The sequence below is a fragment of the Lagenorhynchus albirostris genome, chromosome 14 (genome assembly GCF_949774975.1).
Source record: "Lagenorhynchus albirostris chromosome 14, mLagAlb1.1, whole genome shotgun sequence".
Taxonomy (NCBI): Eukaryota; Metazoa; Chordata; class Mammalia; order Artiodactyla; family Delphinidae; genus Lagenorhynchus; species Lagenorhynchus albirostris.
The window spans coordinates 69,077,999-69,093,905 of record NC_083108.1 but is presented as its reverse complement, the minus strand read 5'-3'; the positions used below and the strand labels follow the sequence as shown (position 1 = coordinate 69,093,905).

The 15,907-nt window shown below is 49.2% G+C and overlaps 1 protein-coding gene across 2 annotated transcripts in view; it reads left to right on the top strand.

The window, feature by feature from the left end:
- The window catches only part of MYO18B (myosin XVIIIB), a 235,791-nt gene that overhangs the window by 120,456 nt on the left and 99,428 nt on the right, over positions 1-15,907 (top strand). For both annotated transcript variants that reach the window (XM_060122034.1, XM_060122033.1), the window contains 6 exons: positions 727-846; positions 1,137-1,245; positions 3,527-3,651; positions 8,087-8,241; positions 11,873-11,996; positions 12,872-13,072. In XM_060122034.1, coding sequence (XP_059978017.1) covers positions 727-846; positions 1,137-1,245; positions 3,527-3,651; positions 8,087-8,241; positions 11,873-11,996; positions 12,872-13,072 — 834 coding nt within the window. The remainder of the gene's footprint in view (positions 1-726; positions 847-1,136; positions 1,246-3,526; positions 3,652-8,086; positions 8,242-11,872; positions 11,997-12,871; positions 13,073-15,907) is intronic.

Here is a 15,907-nt window from a genome sequence, read left to right as displayed (position 1 = left end):
TTTTGCACCTACACCTGTTTGACAGAATTTTAAGAAGCAACTCACTTGTATTTGTTACCTCCAAAGCATTCAACCTAGTTTTCATGGAAACTCTTTGCCCGGTCCCATTTTACAGGTTTATGTAATAGCTAGTAGGATAGGTAATGGCGGTAAAAGTGTATGAGACATAAGCAGGTTGGGAGCACACACAGTCGATACCGGGTGAGCGTGGCTGTCACCTGGTAGGGGCAGGTGGACCCTGGGGAACCGTGCAGGTGTTTCCTGGCTGAGGGCATCCCTGGGGGGTGGGCACCCGTGAGCGTGTCTTACTGAGGGAGCCTGTTGGTTGGCCCAGTGAGGTGGCTCCCTGAAGGACGGCTAAGGAGAGTTTCTACCAGAACAAGCGGTTTTTAATTGAATGCTTACTGTGTGCTGGGCACCGTGCTAAGCTTTACGTGGGTCATCTCAGTCCTCACGACAATTCTCTCAGTTATCCACCCCCCGCTAAAGCTGAGAGAACTGAGTGTCCGAGAGGCGTCCTGCCTGGTTCAGAGCGTTGAGCCAGGGATTCTAACACACCTGGACCAGTAAAATTCCAGCACCCGTGCTCTTAGCCACCTTATGCTGAAGGGTCGCCTTGCAAGAAGACCCAGTGATTAGTCCAAGGGTGGTCCTGTGGAGTGTGTGTGGAGGCGGAAGGGTGTGCAGCGCCCGCAAGTAACCCTGCCTTCACCCTCCCCCTCCCAGATGGCGGAGTTGACCGCAGAGCTGGCCGAGGAGCGCTTCAAAGGGGACGTGGCCTGCCACGTGCTGGAGAGTGAGCGGGCAGAGCGGCTGCGGGCCTCCCGGGAAGTTCAGGAGCTAAAGGCGAGTGGTCGGGAGTGCCGGGGGTGGGAGTGGCTGAGCAGAGTGGCTGGGAGAGGCGGGCCTGACCCCCCGAACCCCGACCACCCCGTGCTCACATCTGGGATGCACAGGCTTACCGACTCCCACACTCGGAGTCCTGGAGGACATTTGAGTCTTCCTAAGTCTTGGCCTTGCAGGTGTCCTGGGTGAAGACTGTGCCGGGGGTAGGTGGCCAGTACTGGTTTGGAGGCACCTTAGGTGAGATGGCCTCTGTCTAGCTCCATTTTGAAACCTTGAGGCCTCTCTTCCAGAGCAAGTATGAGCAAGTCCAGAAGAATTTGGGAGAAGTGGAGAAGCAGTTGGAAGAAGCCCAGCAGAAAATTCGCTTGAATGATTTGGAAAGGAGTCGCACTGGAGGAGGTGAGCCACTGGGACCCATGGGATTAGACGCTGGTGGAAAAGCTGTCCTTTTATTCCATTCATTCAAATGTACTGCGATCATGATGCTCTAGGCGCTGCATTAGGGGCTGAGACGTTGGCGGAGAGAAAGGAACAGTGGAAGACACTCAGCCCAGTGGAAGACACAGGCATTAAACAGATAGTCCAGCAATATCCCAAGTAATAAATTATCAGTGTGGCAGGTGCTGTTTAGTAATAATGCAAAGAATGATTTAAAAATATACTGGTTCTGGGCTTCCCTGGTGGCGCAGTGGTTGAGAGTCCGCCTGCCGACGCGGGGGACACGGGTTCGTGCCCCGGTCTGGGAGAGGCCTGCGTACCGCAAAAAAAAAAAAAAAAAAAAAAGTGGTTCTATGGATGGGCAGGGTGCCCTTATATTTATATGAGTTTTTAATATAAATTTTGAGGAAGTCAGCTCAGTGGTTAAAAAGTGAAATCTCTAAAATCCCATTTCTGGATTTGACTCCATTGCTTATTAGATGGGTGGCTTTGGGCAAAGACATTATCGGGCCTCGGTTTTCTCATCTTTCAAATGGATGTAGCCATAGATGATTAATGGAAAGTGTTTAGCGACGTGCATGGTACAGAATGCTGAATAGCTGTTAGTTTATCATTATTTCTGATATTACTGATAGCGGGATCATTATCCCTGCTCATCACCTGTGGAGCAGCGACTACTGTCCCCATTTAAAAGTGATGTCAGGCACTTAGTAGTTACTGAATGAATGGAGAGAGGGTGAGAGGACCCCTGAATTGCCCAACGAGAGGTATGTTCGGAGGAGCCAGGGGTTCCTGGTGGTGCCCGCCTTAGACGGTAACCTGGGGACTCGCCTCTCACGGCTGGACGGGCAGGATGACATCTTTGTCACCTCCTCTCCCCAGTCTAAATGAGTCAGCTGAGGAGGATTCCCAGCGTGCCTGTCAGCCTTTATGAAACGTTGATACCATTCCTTCAGTGCCCCCAGAGAATCAATGCCCTAGAAACATCAGGGACACTCAGACTCTGAGCCAAGGTCGGAGGTGGTGGAGGAGAGGCAGGGCACACTTGCTTCCTGCTCTCCTCTCGTTATCCTCTCCTCCTGGCTGCCCCCAGGGCAGGCGTTTACCAGGGAGGTTAATCCACAGGAGTCTGAGGTTCTCACATACCTGAGACCCAACAAGGCAGGGTCCACGCAGGGAGTGGGGAACGTGTTGGCCCAGAACCGGCACAATTTCCCCAGGAGAACATCATTTCCACCCCGACTGTGATTTATGTCTGAATGATACTCCCCGGCCATTTGTTTTCCTGTGCAAAGATATGGGAGTCGGACGATGGGGGAAATGCGCTGAGCTCATGAGCACATTAGCTGTGCAGGCTTTCGGCTCGGGATGCTTATTCCAGGAAGCTAATCCACAAATCTTTTGTTTTTCATTATGAAAGTAATACATACTCATTACAGAAAATTTCAAAAATACAGGAAACGTGAAAGAAGCAATAAAACACTTTAATCACACCACTGCAGTGGCACCACAGCCTCTTCTGTGGATCAAGGTGGAGTTGAAATTACTGAAAATATATGTTTTCCCACTATACATGGTTAAGTATTTAAAGAGAACCTTTTACGATATGCGTCCAGCACTGAGCCAGACCCTGTTGTGTGTCGGTGGGTGGTTTATAGAAGAATTTTAGTTGGGCCCTGCTCTCAAGAAACTTGCAAATGCTCTTCATTTAATAGACACTTTAATTATTGCTCATTGATTTATTTGTTAATTAATTCAATCAACAGTCACTGATCTTGTACTCTTGTCACCCAGTGTGGTAGGCCAGTAGGATGACTCCAGTTGGTGAACTTGTGTTACCATGTTGGGGGGAACGGCTGTGTGGGGGACTCTTCTAGAGGGTGTGGAGAAACCCGCAAATGACTAAAACAACTCCCCTACCCTCAAAAATTATGGACTTTCCTTGGGGAAAAAAAAGGTCTTTGCACACTTGTAGAGAAATTGAACAGTGTAAAACGACCAAGCTTAAAATAGTGAGTGGTCAGTAACGTTAGACACCTGGAGGTAGTCAGGGCAGGCTGCCTGGAGGAAGTGGTTTTTAAAGCTTGGACTTAAAGTGGGATTTCCTAATCTGAAGCCTGAGGTCGAGCCTCAGGAATTCTATTAACACTGTGAAATTGTGCACAAAGAGCTAAGACCGTGGGAGAGAACCACCCTCGTTCACTGAGCCTCCCGTCCTGGCCTCTCTGACTCTGTTAAACAGCGGATGAGTGGCAGATGCGCTTTGACTGTGCTCAGATGGAGAACGAGTTCCTCAGGAAGCGTCTCCAGCAGTCCGAGGAGAGGCTGGACTCGGAGTTGGCGTCTAGGAACGAGCTGGAGCAGAAGGTAAGGCGGTGGGGAGATAGTCTGGGTTGCAAAAGTGGCAGCGATTGGGCAGGGTCTCACCTCCCTCTTCAGGGTGTTGGCTGAACCCAGGAAGGGAGAGAGGACATCACCTGTTCTGTGCTTCTCCACCTCCACTGATATTACACATGCAGGTCTCTATGGGATATGGGTGATAGTTTCTCTACATGCGAGTGTTCGACACTGTGGACTAAAGAACATGAAAGTGAGCTCGGGATCCCTGAGTTCCAGTTCCCTTTCTGCTCTGACCTTGTGGAAAGCACTTTTACCTTTTGGGTCTCAGGTTTCTCATCTGTAAAATGATTGTAATGTGCTCTTAAAATAGTCAAATGATATCAGCCCCCATTGCCTCTAGCCTAACCTGCCACCTCTGTCTCTCGTCTAGATCAGAGCAACAGCCTCCTAACTGGTCTCATTGCTTCCAGCCTCTCCCCTCAACCACACAGCAGCCAAGGGATCTTTCAGCATCTCTTTCAGGTCGTTCTGTTATCGCAAGTTAGACTGACTATCGCTGGGAATTGTTTGCCTGTGTGTTCTGTAAATTTTGATTGTGAGTACATCTTCCACAGGCGCCTCTCACACACCAGCCCCACGTGGTCTGCATTGTAGATGTTCCTTTTTTCCCTTCTGACTCTCGTGGTGAGATTTTATGTGTCTTTAGCTTTTTTTTTTTTTTATTGAGTCTATCTTATTTAAAAAATTTTAAAAACCTTTTTATTGATTTTAAATGGAGTCTTATGTTTTTGGATGTGTTCCTCTTAGAAGAAGCACTTTTGCACTTTTTCTTCTGCAGCAGCCCCTGAGGTTATGCTAAATAAATTCTGCATTTCAGATTTTTGCAGCATGTCCAAAGTGTCAGGCTGAGCTTTGAACCCACACGAGGCACAGACCTGGGGTTTTGATTTCTCACGGGAATCCTTTCTCCCTGACTGGGAGCCAGAGTGGTGGCAAGCATTCTTACCACCTTCCAGGCCACGGGTGGAGCTTTCCTTGCCCCCTGTTGCATAGGTGCAGCTCTTCAGGGTCCTGGCTTAGTGCAAGGGTTTTCCTTCCAAGCTCCCACCTTCCGTGGCCCCGAGGCCTTGTCTCCTGTCTCCCTCTGGGCGTTTGAACACAGCCTCTATCATTAGGGATATTTCTGGATCTTTCTGCTGCTCTTCTTCTCCCCCACCTTGGCTGCCATAGTGTTAGCATCTACCATGAGTGTTCTTGTTTTGTGTCCTCTGCATTTCTGACATCCTACAATTTCCCTTTTTTTCTTGAAAGTGCAGCTGGGCATTACAAATATCATGTAACCTTGTCTGGCGTATCTAGATGAAAGTAGTTTGGCCTCTGTTTCGCATTGTCTCCAGCCACCGCTAGTCTGCATTCTACCCAGTCTACACTTTAACCTGTGGTGTGCTGATAAACTGTCGCTCTAAGAACAGACCCTGATATGTAATGTTTGCCAGTTGCCCATTTCCGTGGTGTAAATGTTCCCACCATGGCCAATGTCAGGCTACCATTGTGATGTCACTGGATGTGGAACTGGGAAGAGATGTGCAGAATCACTTTTAAGTTGGTACGAGACAGCTCCGGCACACCACTGAGTCCAACCAACTCAGTTGTTTAAGGCTCACAGGAAAATTGAGAGGAAGGTATAGAGGTTTCCCGTCTACCCCCTACCCCTACACTTGCATAGCCTCCCCGATTATCAACATCCTCCACCAGAGTGGGACCTTTGTTACAGTCAATGAACATTCATTGACCCATCACTAAAGGCTGTAGTTTGCTGTAGTTTACATTAGGGTTTACCCTACTGTCATGTATTCTGTGGGTTTGGACAAATGTGTCATGACATGTATCCATGTTATAGTTTCATACATATAGATTCAGTGCCCTAAAAATCCTCTGTGCTCCATCGGTTTACCCTCGCCCCCAACCTCTGGCAAGCACTGATGTTTTTACTGTCCCCATAGCTTCACCTTTTCCAGAATGTCATATAGTTGGAATCATACCATATGGAGCCCTTTGAGATTGGCTTCTTTCACTTAGGAATATGCATTTGAGGTTCCTCCACATCTTTTCATTTATAGCTTGATAACTCATTTCTCTTTAGCTCTGAATAATATTCCATCATCTGGATGTATCACAGTTCATTTATCAATTCACCTACTGAAGGACATCTCAGTTGCTTCCATGTTTTGTCAGTAAACATCCATGTGCAGGTGTTTATGTGGATGTAAGCTTTCAGTGCCTTTGGGTGAATACCAAAGTACATGGTTTCTGGATCATATGGTAAGAGTATGTTGAGTTTTGTAAGAAACCATCACACTGTCTTCCCAAGTGGCTGTACCATTTTGCATTCCCATCAGCAATGTGTAAGAGTTCCTGTTGCTCCACATCCTCATCAGCATTTGGTGTTGTCAGTGTTCTGGATTCTAGTCATTCTCATAGGTGTGTAGTAGTATCTTGTTTTAATTTCCCTGATGACATAAGGAGTGGAACATATTTTCATATTCTTATTTGCCATCAGTAACCTTCTTTGGCGAAGTATCTGTTAAGGTCTTTGGCCTGTTTTTTATTTGAGTTGTTTGTTTTGTAATCATTGGATTTTAAGAGTTCCTTGTATATTTTGGGTAAGTTCTTTATCAGATATGTCTTTTGCAAATATTTTCTTCCTGTCAGTGGTTTTCCATTCTCTTGATAATGTCTTTTGCCGAGCAGAAATTTTTAGTTTTAATAAAGTCCAGCTTATAAATTCTTTCTTTCATGGGTTGTGCCTTTGGTGTCATATCTAAAAAGTCATTTGCCAAATCCAAGGTCATCAAGGTTTTCTCCTGTGTTATCTTCCAGGAGCTTTATAGTTTTGCATTTTACATTTACGTCTGTGATCCATTTTAAGTTCATTTTTGTGTAATATCTGTGTCTAGATTCATTTTTTTTGGCACGTGGATGACCACTTGTTTCAGCACCATTTGTCGAAAAGATTGTCTTTGCTTCACTGTATAGCATTTGCCTCTTTGTAAAAGATTGACTGACTGTATTTCTTCGGGTCTTTTTCTGGACTCTCTATTCTGTTCCATTCCCTTTTTTTGTCCCCCTCCTTCCAAAAAGCCTTATTCTTTCTCACCTCTGGGCCTTTGTATATGCTGTTTACGTTTCCTAGAACACTTTCTTTCCCTACCTACATATCTCCAACTAACCTTAAGATCTCAGCTTAAATGTCCTTCCCTCCAGAAAGTCTTCCCTGACACATTGGGTTGGGTGCCCCTGAACTATTTTCCCAATGTAAGCCTCATCATGCCGTGTTGTGATTATCTGCATACTTCCTGGTGTCCCCATTAGAGGTTAGCACAATAAGAGTTGTCATATTTCCTGTCCCGCTATTTTATGTATATATAGATATATATCTCCTCATTGTGAGAGCAAAGTATCATGGAATCAACTTGCAGAGGTGGGCCAGGATGAGATCACACGGGATTTTATACACAGTGGAAGTGAGGCTCTCTGGAGATGGTTTTAGGGGTCACTTCCAAGCTGGACATTGTATCATGATGCTCAGAAGACATAGATAACCAGTGAGGGGCAGCCACAGGGGAGCAGCCCAGTTCTTTCTATAACAAATTATAAAGTCGGGGCAGCCTCCCCAAGGAAGGAGGGATACTCATGCTACATTCAAAAGTAATAGAAGTGCAACCTTTTTCTGAGCAGCAGAATATATGAAAACATCCCATTTGCCTTCAAATACTGAATTTAGAATTACAGGCTTCATTAACTCAGCGTTTTGCTTATTTAAAGCAATTCTTTAATGAGGCCATTTCTTCAAAGCGAGTGTGCTGAGTTGCCCTGTCTCCCAGATCTAAACTAGGACATTTGGGAGGGTGTTTCCTGGAGGAGATGCAAGTGCCGTGGCTTTCCTGTTTGTTTCCAGCAGCGCGTGTCCCCGTGGAAGTCAGCCCATCTCGAGTGCCAGTTACCGCCCTGACCTTTGGAGCCTGTCTCAGGGGTTTCCTGGTCAGATTTTCTCCATGTGCCATTTGGGCTGCTCCATGGCTGATGCGCATGCGTCTCGCCGGATTATGCCCACTGATGTGGTTATCGATTATGCATAGTCCTTCAGGGGCTGTCGAGTTGAGGCAGGGCACGTAAAGGATCTGTGGGCACACTGGCAGGAGGATTATTGAGGAAAATTAAAAACCCTAAGAGAATGATAGACACTCCCGCCCCCCGTTTTATCCCTGAGCAAACTGAAGCTCAGAGAAGTAACTTCCTCATGGTGACACAGGTGAAAAGTGGTCAGGACGGGGTCGTTCCAGCCCCCGTGCCTATTCTCTTCCCATTACACTCACACTGGAAACAGCAGCTACTTGACCTAGGAAGTAGGGGGCAGTTCGGTGCTGACAGAGGTGGCTGATTCGTTCTGCTCCTCCCACAGCTTGGGGAGCTGCAGAGCGCTTACGAGGGGGCCAGGAGGATGGCCCAGCAGCTGAAGAGGAAGTGCTACCATCTGACCTCCGACCTGCAGGACACCCACTTCCTGCTGGAGAACCAGCAGAGCCGAAACCACGAGCTAGAGAAGAAGCAGAAGAAGTGAGTCGCGTTCCACGTCATCACCCGGGTGCTGGGGTCTTCTGGGGTCTCCGGATTCTTCCAGACCCCTCCACTTCAGTCAGGGCTCTTCATCCATGGAGCCTACCATCCTTGTTCTGCTCTAATTTTCCTCTCTCTCCCCTCACACATTCCTATATGGTTCTCCCAGGAATCTAGCAAGAAATAATTCTTTTCTGTTACCCAGTCTCAGCTCTATTACCAACTGACCATGTGAGCTTGGGGAACTTTCTTGGCCCCTCTGGGCCTCCGCATCCCCACTTATCAAGTGTAGAGTTCATTGTGGAGGCCAAAGACAGCTTGGCCTGGTGGTTAGGGGTGCAAGTGCTGGTTCAAGTCCCAGCTGGGCCTCTTGCTAGTTGTGTGACCGTGGACAAGTCATTCAACCCTTCTCAGCCTGATTCTTCTCCTGAGGTGGAGCGCCTCCCTTGTGGTGAAGACTAGATGATAACAGTTGGTAGATCCCGCAGGACTAGAGTCTGGTTCCTGTTCTCACTGTTGAAAATGGTGAGGAGGCCAAAAACTTCAGTCAGTGCCCTTTTTATTTGAAGTTTAGACTCTCAGCTCACGCGAGCAGTTCTGGCAGGGACTGGGCTTTGTGCACAAACAAGATGCCAGTCTTGAATCTGCACACTGGTTCCCGTGCTTGCTTTCCAGCGGTGCTGCCGCAGGTTTCCGTGGGTGGAGCCTAGACCAGGAGCCCGGGTTTACACTCACAGGCCTCCTTACGTGCAACCTCAGCTTCATCCCTGGACTCCTTGGCTGTGTCCTAAGTTCTTTGGCTCACCTGGTGAGGGTAAAGGTGTGCAGGGGTCTTGTTCTGAGCCAGATAAGCCCTAATGGAAACTTCCTAGGAGGCAAATAGATGAAATACAGCCTCTTTGAGAAGGTCCAGGATAAAAATACAGAAGAACCTTGCTGTGCGCCAGGATGTGGTTTTGCCGAGGTTGCCTGCTTCCACCAGGTAGCAAGCTGAGTTGTATTTCCATGCGACTGGCACAGGTTTTGAACTCGATCTGCATTAAATATTGTTTCTCTCATTCACCTTTGAGCTTTCCTGAGCTGGCTCCTTCATTTGGGGGGGGAAAGAAGCTCTTTGGGGTGTTATTAGTGCCCCCCCAAATGAGAGAAGTTTCTTCTCCTCTTGCTGATAGCTGACTCTGTTTCCTTCTCCACCTTCCCATGGATGCTCTGGCTAAACCCTGTCCTTGCAGTGGGGAGAATGGCTTAGTCCCACCTTGGTCATTTCCTGGGTGACCTTGTCAAGTGACACTACCTGTCTGGGCCAGACAGTGACTGATGTTTCAGAGCCGTCCTTGGACTTAAGCAGGCCACCTGGTGCTGAAGAGTGGCTCTGACAGACCCCCCATCTGTAAATTGAGAAGTGAGACTCCATCACCCCTCAGGTTTCTGCCAGCTGTGACAGTTCTGGCCCTTATCTGTGGCTTCCACTTCCGAGAGGCCTTATGAGGGCGTTTCAGATTTCTGATGGGTGGCAGGGGCCGGGGTTCTGCCCTTGGAGTTTATGCAGCCAGAAAATTCCATCTCTCTGGTCTTCCCTGTGATCGACCCCCTTGGACAGAATCCTTCATTCCAGGTCCTCAAGAACCTCCCCATGATGGCCACCGGGAAAGTCGCCATTTCATCATACTTACATTTCTTCTTCTTAAGACTTACCTGCCCTGTCATGCTCTGTACTCCGTTACCATATCTTAGCAGAAGTTAATTTATGTTTTGATGCTCATTGCAAGTAGCAGCCATTACCTTTCTAGGTGGGCTGGCACTTTGGCAGGGAGCCCATAAGGGAGTAGAGGTCTCTGTCTAGCGGTGGAGATTCAGGCAGAATGCCTAGAGTGAGGGAGAGATCTAGACGTTAGTGTTACTCTCTCCCACCTCTTTAAGCTTAATCGAAGTGTAGATGCAGCTGCCTCCTTAGTTTGCTGGGCTCTGGAGGCAGTGATGTCTCCGTGCTGATAGACTTCCCTGCCCCACCTTGGCTTCTAAGTTCAGAGTGGCCCAGAACGGCTCCATTTGAGTTTGGCTTCTTGTTGCCATGGTGACTCCTGGGTCACAGAGCTCAGTTCCGAGGGCTGGTGGAGCTCCCGGCTGCTTCCACGGGGAAAAGGCCTGTGCTGGAGCCATGGGAGGGTGGGCCCCCAGCCCGCTGCTAGCGGGGTGAAGGGTGTGAGTCCCTCTGGCCTCAGGCAGTTCGTCGGTCAGTGCGCTCCCGAAGTTAGGGTCTGTTGGAGGCCTTCTTTGGCATCAGGTGGCCCAGTAAGGACTCCTTTAAGACATCCATCACTGTCTGGCCCCCAGTGTCTTTCCTTCCTGTTCCAGGGCGTGAACAGGTAGATGGGGGCAGCTACATCAGCAGAGAAGCTGGCTCAAACCCTCTTTGGGATTGTGGCTGAATCACTCACCTCTCTGAACTTCAGCTTTCTCTTGTATGAAGTGGTTATAATGTGTTTCTTACTGAATTGTTATAAGGACCCCATGGATCCCAGCTCAGAGCCTGGCCCTTTGGGACTGCTGGACCATTATCATCATCACGGTGTGGCCATTTCAGAGGCAGCCAATAGTGCCTCTTGAATGATGTCACCAACAGCCAATCAGAACGCCTCTGGGCCCTTCCAACAGTAGGCCCCCCTCATATGACCTGTAGTTGGCTCTTTCAGGAGTCTTGAGGCTTTGAATGACCATCCAAGGGGCATTGGATAATCTTGTAACAAGGGAGATCTTCTTCTCACCAAGGACAAAATCCCATGCCCAGTTCAGCCATTCTGGCCACACCCAGTTCCCTGGAGCACGTGGCCTTTCTGTGTGGGCTGAGGGCAAGTGACCAAAGTCACATCTTATTGAGGCTTATCAGAGCCTCTGCCAGTTTCCTCGCCTGTGATAGGGACAGAGGCTGATGAGTGGAATGATGTCCAGTCCAGGAAGCGCTTCCCACCTAGTGGTCACCATCGTGGAGGGGCAGGTGCGCTCCAAAGTAGGTACTTCCTGATTCCCCAACGGCCCCCATAGGACTGTCCAGTCTCTGTGTGTTCTGCTTAGGAACCAAATGAAGACAAGATGGTATGTATAACTGTCCAGCGTTCTATCAGTAATAACCGTGCTCTAATATGGCTAATGAGTGCACGAGCCCCACAGTATCATGCACAATATGAAATGTTGAATATCCCTTGTTTGTGCTGATAAGTACATTCATGTACCAATCAATTGATATTAGATGCCAAACCTGGGCCTTGTAGAATTAAAGGTCCTTGGCGTATGTCAGCAAACCTGATAGGTTAGTTTTTTCTGTATATCATATGTTTTTTGTTCTTATTCTCTATTTGTATAGTTTTATTCTGTTTTTATTTTTGTGTATATGTTTTTATCACATTTTAAATAAGTGTCCGGTATTTTTGTGGAAACTGTAAACCCTCAGCGTTGCCCTCTGGTGTTCAGGATTCCTACCCCACATCCACAAACCCTCTATCATTTAATTCTCTTTCTGTCCCTAGCGGTTCTCAGCAAGCTAACTGCCTCCCTCCAGCACCCGCCTTCCCTCCCCCACCCCCGGCCCAGGCACACCCGCCTCGGGGCCGTGACCCACGTTCTGCTCTGACAGGTTTGACACGCAGCTGGCCCAGGCCCTGGGAGAGTCCGTGTTTGAGAAGGGCCTCCGAGAGAAAGTCGCCCAGGAGAACACCAGCGTCCGGTGCGAGCTGGGCAAGCTTCAGCAGCAGCTGAAGGTGAGGGGCGGGGGCACAGCGCCCCCTGGCTCTTGGTTGCTGGGTCTCAGGAAACCCCTCCCTCGCACGCCTGCAGCAGATGGTGCGGGGCGAGAGCTCTGCGTGTGGCCGTCCTGGTCGGCCAGTGCCCGCGGCGTCACTGGAGCCCAGCGCGCCTGAATCAGCAAAGCGTGGGTGGCAGGTGATGGATAAGCAGGCCTCCCTAGCTCCACGCCCCTCGGGATCTTGCTCCAGTCACCTGCCTGCCTTCCGAGCTGCCCACCTGGGAGCGGGGAGAGGCGTGCTCAGGATGAGTTAGCTCTAGACCCAGCTAGGGGCAGTGCCCTGCCCCCTGCAGGTGCCAGTGCAGAGGGATTTGATTAAAATGTGGCGCAGGCACCTCCCTCAGCTGCTCCTCAAGGCCTGCTGTGGCTCCCTGTTGCTCTGGGAGAACCTCTGCACCTCTTAGCCTGGCGGGCAGCTCCTTCATGATGTAGCCCAAACTTCTTTCACCCTGGAGCTGACTTTCTAACCTGGAAGAGTCATGCCTGGCCACTTGGCTTCCCTGCTCCAACATCTCAGGCCCACCCTTGGCAGGTACACAGCTTTCAAATGGGGCAAACACCTCCTGTTTGTGCTTTGAGGTCTAGCTCTAGGGGCAAGGGCGCTGCTTCCCACAAACTCCCCACCCCAGCCTGTCTGAGCTGTCCCAGGGAGGGGCCCTTGGTGTCCTACAGGGGGCGCGGCGGGGGGCCGCGAGATCCAGGTGGAGATGGCAGTGGAGATGACATGCACTGAACAGTGGAAAGCGCCCTCCCGCAGGTTGTAGAGGTGTCCCAGGGGGAGCAGGAGTATGGTCACGTGACTTCGGATCTCTGCCCACCTTGTCTCTGTAGGGAAAGGAGCAAGAAACCTTGCAGCTGAAGCAGGAGGTGGAGATGCTGCAGGCCCAGAAGCAGGAGCTGCTGGGGTCACCCTCTCTGGCGGAGAATTGCATTGCGGGCTTGAAGGAGAGGCTCTGGAAGCTGGAATCCAGCGCCCTCGAGCAAGAGAAAATCCACACCCAGCAGGAAAACACCATCAAGCAGCTGGAGCAGGTAGGAAGGTCCTGTCCAGGGCGATGCCCTGCCCCATGCTGACTCCAGTGCAGAAGGCTGTTGTCAAAATACGACATAAGCGCCTCACTCAACTGCTCGTCATCCTTCTGTGGCTCCCTAGTACCCCAGAGCACCTCAGCCCCCTAGGTCTGACGTTCAGACCTTTCATGATGTAGCCCCCCTCCTGCCATCCTGCAAGCGTCAGTGTCAGCTCCTCCGAGAAGCTTGCCCTGGTCTCCTTCTTGCAAACAACCCCACCTCCACGCCGCTCCTTAGCCATTTGGTTCTCCTTCATGGCACCTGCCATCATATGCCATAGTGCTTTGAAAAGTGTGCTCAGTGCTTCTCTCCCCCATTAGGATATAAGCTTCAGGGAAACGGGAGGACGTTTTGGTTGATCTTGCTTATCAGGGCATCCCCAGAGCCCGGAATGAGGCCGGTGCATAGTTGGTACTCATTAAATAACTGTTGACCCAGTATCTGGTGTTTATTGAGCGCTGTCTGTGTACCAGACTCAGCCCTAAGCTCTCCTCACATCTCACCTCATCAATCTCCACAAGAAATTTATATGCTGAGATATGAGTATTATCCCCACTTTATGGATGTGGAAACTGAGGCTCAGGGACGGGATTTGGAGCCTGCGCCATCTGACTCCACAGCGCCTCGGCTACCTGTGCTGTGCACAGCCTCCAGGGAGATGGGAGCCCCGATCTTTGGAAAATGCAAAATAACTGAGGGGAATAAGGCAGGAATCCAATACTCTTGTACCAGCCCCCTCAACGAAGCTCCTGAGGAATATTTTGTCGGCTTGTTTGTTTATATGCCAACTCATTCCCCAAAGAATTCGAGGCAGCTTATAAGGTGTATGCATAATAAAACAGAAAAATAAATAAAACAAGCCAAACCAGAAAAACACAAATTAAAACCGGTGCTAAGGAACGGTGGGGTGGTGAATTAATAAGCAGACACGCAGAACATACGATCTTACACACTTAATAGGTTTAGCTCTAAAATTCCTGGTGGCCAGAGAGAAAAAGGAAATGTGAGTTCCATGCTTTTTTTATCATCCCCAAGATAAAAACAAGCTAGGCTTTCAAGGGGAAGCAAGGCTTTTCTTGATGCTTAGTTCTAAAAAAATTTCTCATGTGAGATTTCATAAGGGGTAATTATGTTGAAATGGTTTTAAGGTTGGAACTCCTTTTTCAAGAACATCTGACCAGGCAGCATGAATACGTAAAAGCAAATAAACTGAGCTGCTCTGGTGAAGTGGGGTGAGGGAGTGGGGGCGGTCGGGGGGAGGCTGGGGTGCTGGCCCTTGCTTCTCACTTATCCCCCCTCCATTGGGATGGAGTCTGCTGAGTAGTGAGACATGGATGTGGCAGGCGTGGAGGGACAGTCTGGAGTGGTTCAGAAAACAGCATCTTTACTCAGTCAAACCCATATTTATTAAGCACCTACTGTGTGCCAGGCACAGGGTGGATGCTAGGGACGCAGCTGTAAGCAAGACGAATGTGGTCTCCACTCTGCTGAAGGTTATAGTTATGCTGAGTGTTATGGGAAGGTTTAACTTGCAGAATCTGGTTTGGGGAGCAGGTTTGGAACAGTCAGGGAAGACTTCCTGGAGGAAGTGATATTTACTGAAGCTGAAAGCTGAAGGATGAGTCTGAGTTGGCTGACGAGGAGAGTTCCAGGCAGGGGGAACAGCCACTGCAAAGGCCTCGAGGCAGGGGAGTCACGTGGCATTTAAGGAACTGCGAGATGATCACATGCAGATGGGGTCTGTGTGATGTTAGGCGAGCCCCCTGTTTTCTCTAGATTTTAGTCTCCTCATCTGTACAATGAAGTCGGAGCCTTGTCAACCCCCCAGCCTCCCCCCAACCCCAGCTGTGAATCTGTGAAGGTTCGTGAAGGAGGTGGGATATCTGTGCAGGTTGTTCTGGGACGTAGAGGGTGGAACAGTGTCACAAAGCAACCCAGAGTCAAGAGTAGAGTGAGCACTTTGGAAAGTTGTGTTACCTCTTGAAAATGCCACCAGGGGACCACTCGGTGCTCGGAAGCAGAAATGTGCTACGGTGACCTCAGGGACCCGAGGCTGAATGCAGCTTCCCAGTACCCCCCGTCAGCTTACACAGGAGGCGAAGCTGACTCAACCCTTTCATCCATCTTCAGCTTCACCCATCACCTCACACTGCACTGGGCTATTGTAGACATCCAGGAGATATTTATTGATTACAACATAGCACTTTTTCCAGGAAATTTTATGTTAACTCATATAAGCTTGACATAAATGGTATTGCAGATGTCAGGAGTGTCCAAGAGGCTAGGAAAAAAATGAAAAAGAAATATTACGTTTACTTGCTTTAAATGCTCCTCATTTTGGATTACCTTCCCATGACCTCTGTCATTTTAAAGGAGGCAGGGAAGGAAGTTGGCATTTAAAGCGAGCCTGCTTTCTGCCGGGAACTACAATAGGGGCTCTGATGCACACCATTCTTCTTCCTCTTCGCCACAGTCCTATGTAGTAGAGAATATCAATGTTGGGAAAGACCACAGTTGTCTTTTTTCGACTGCATGTCCATGTTAGAGAGGCAGCAATTGTAGCCTCATGAAAGCTTGCTGTGAGGTGCCAGGGCAGAGTAGCAAATGGTCAGGACGTTGTAGTTTCTACAGTCTGCCCCTCTGCACTGGTGGGTTCCATGCTGCTCCATGACCAACAGCATTGAAGAGGATAGATCAATGAAAGCTTGACAGTATAGGTTCCTGAGGCCCGTATCCTGGAGATTCTGACCCAATAGGTCTAGAGTGAAGCCCTGGAATTGACATTTTTTTTAAAAA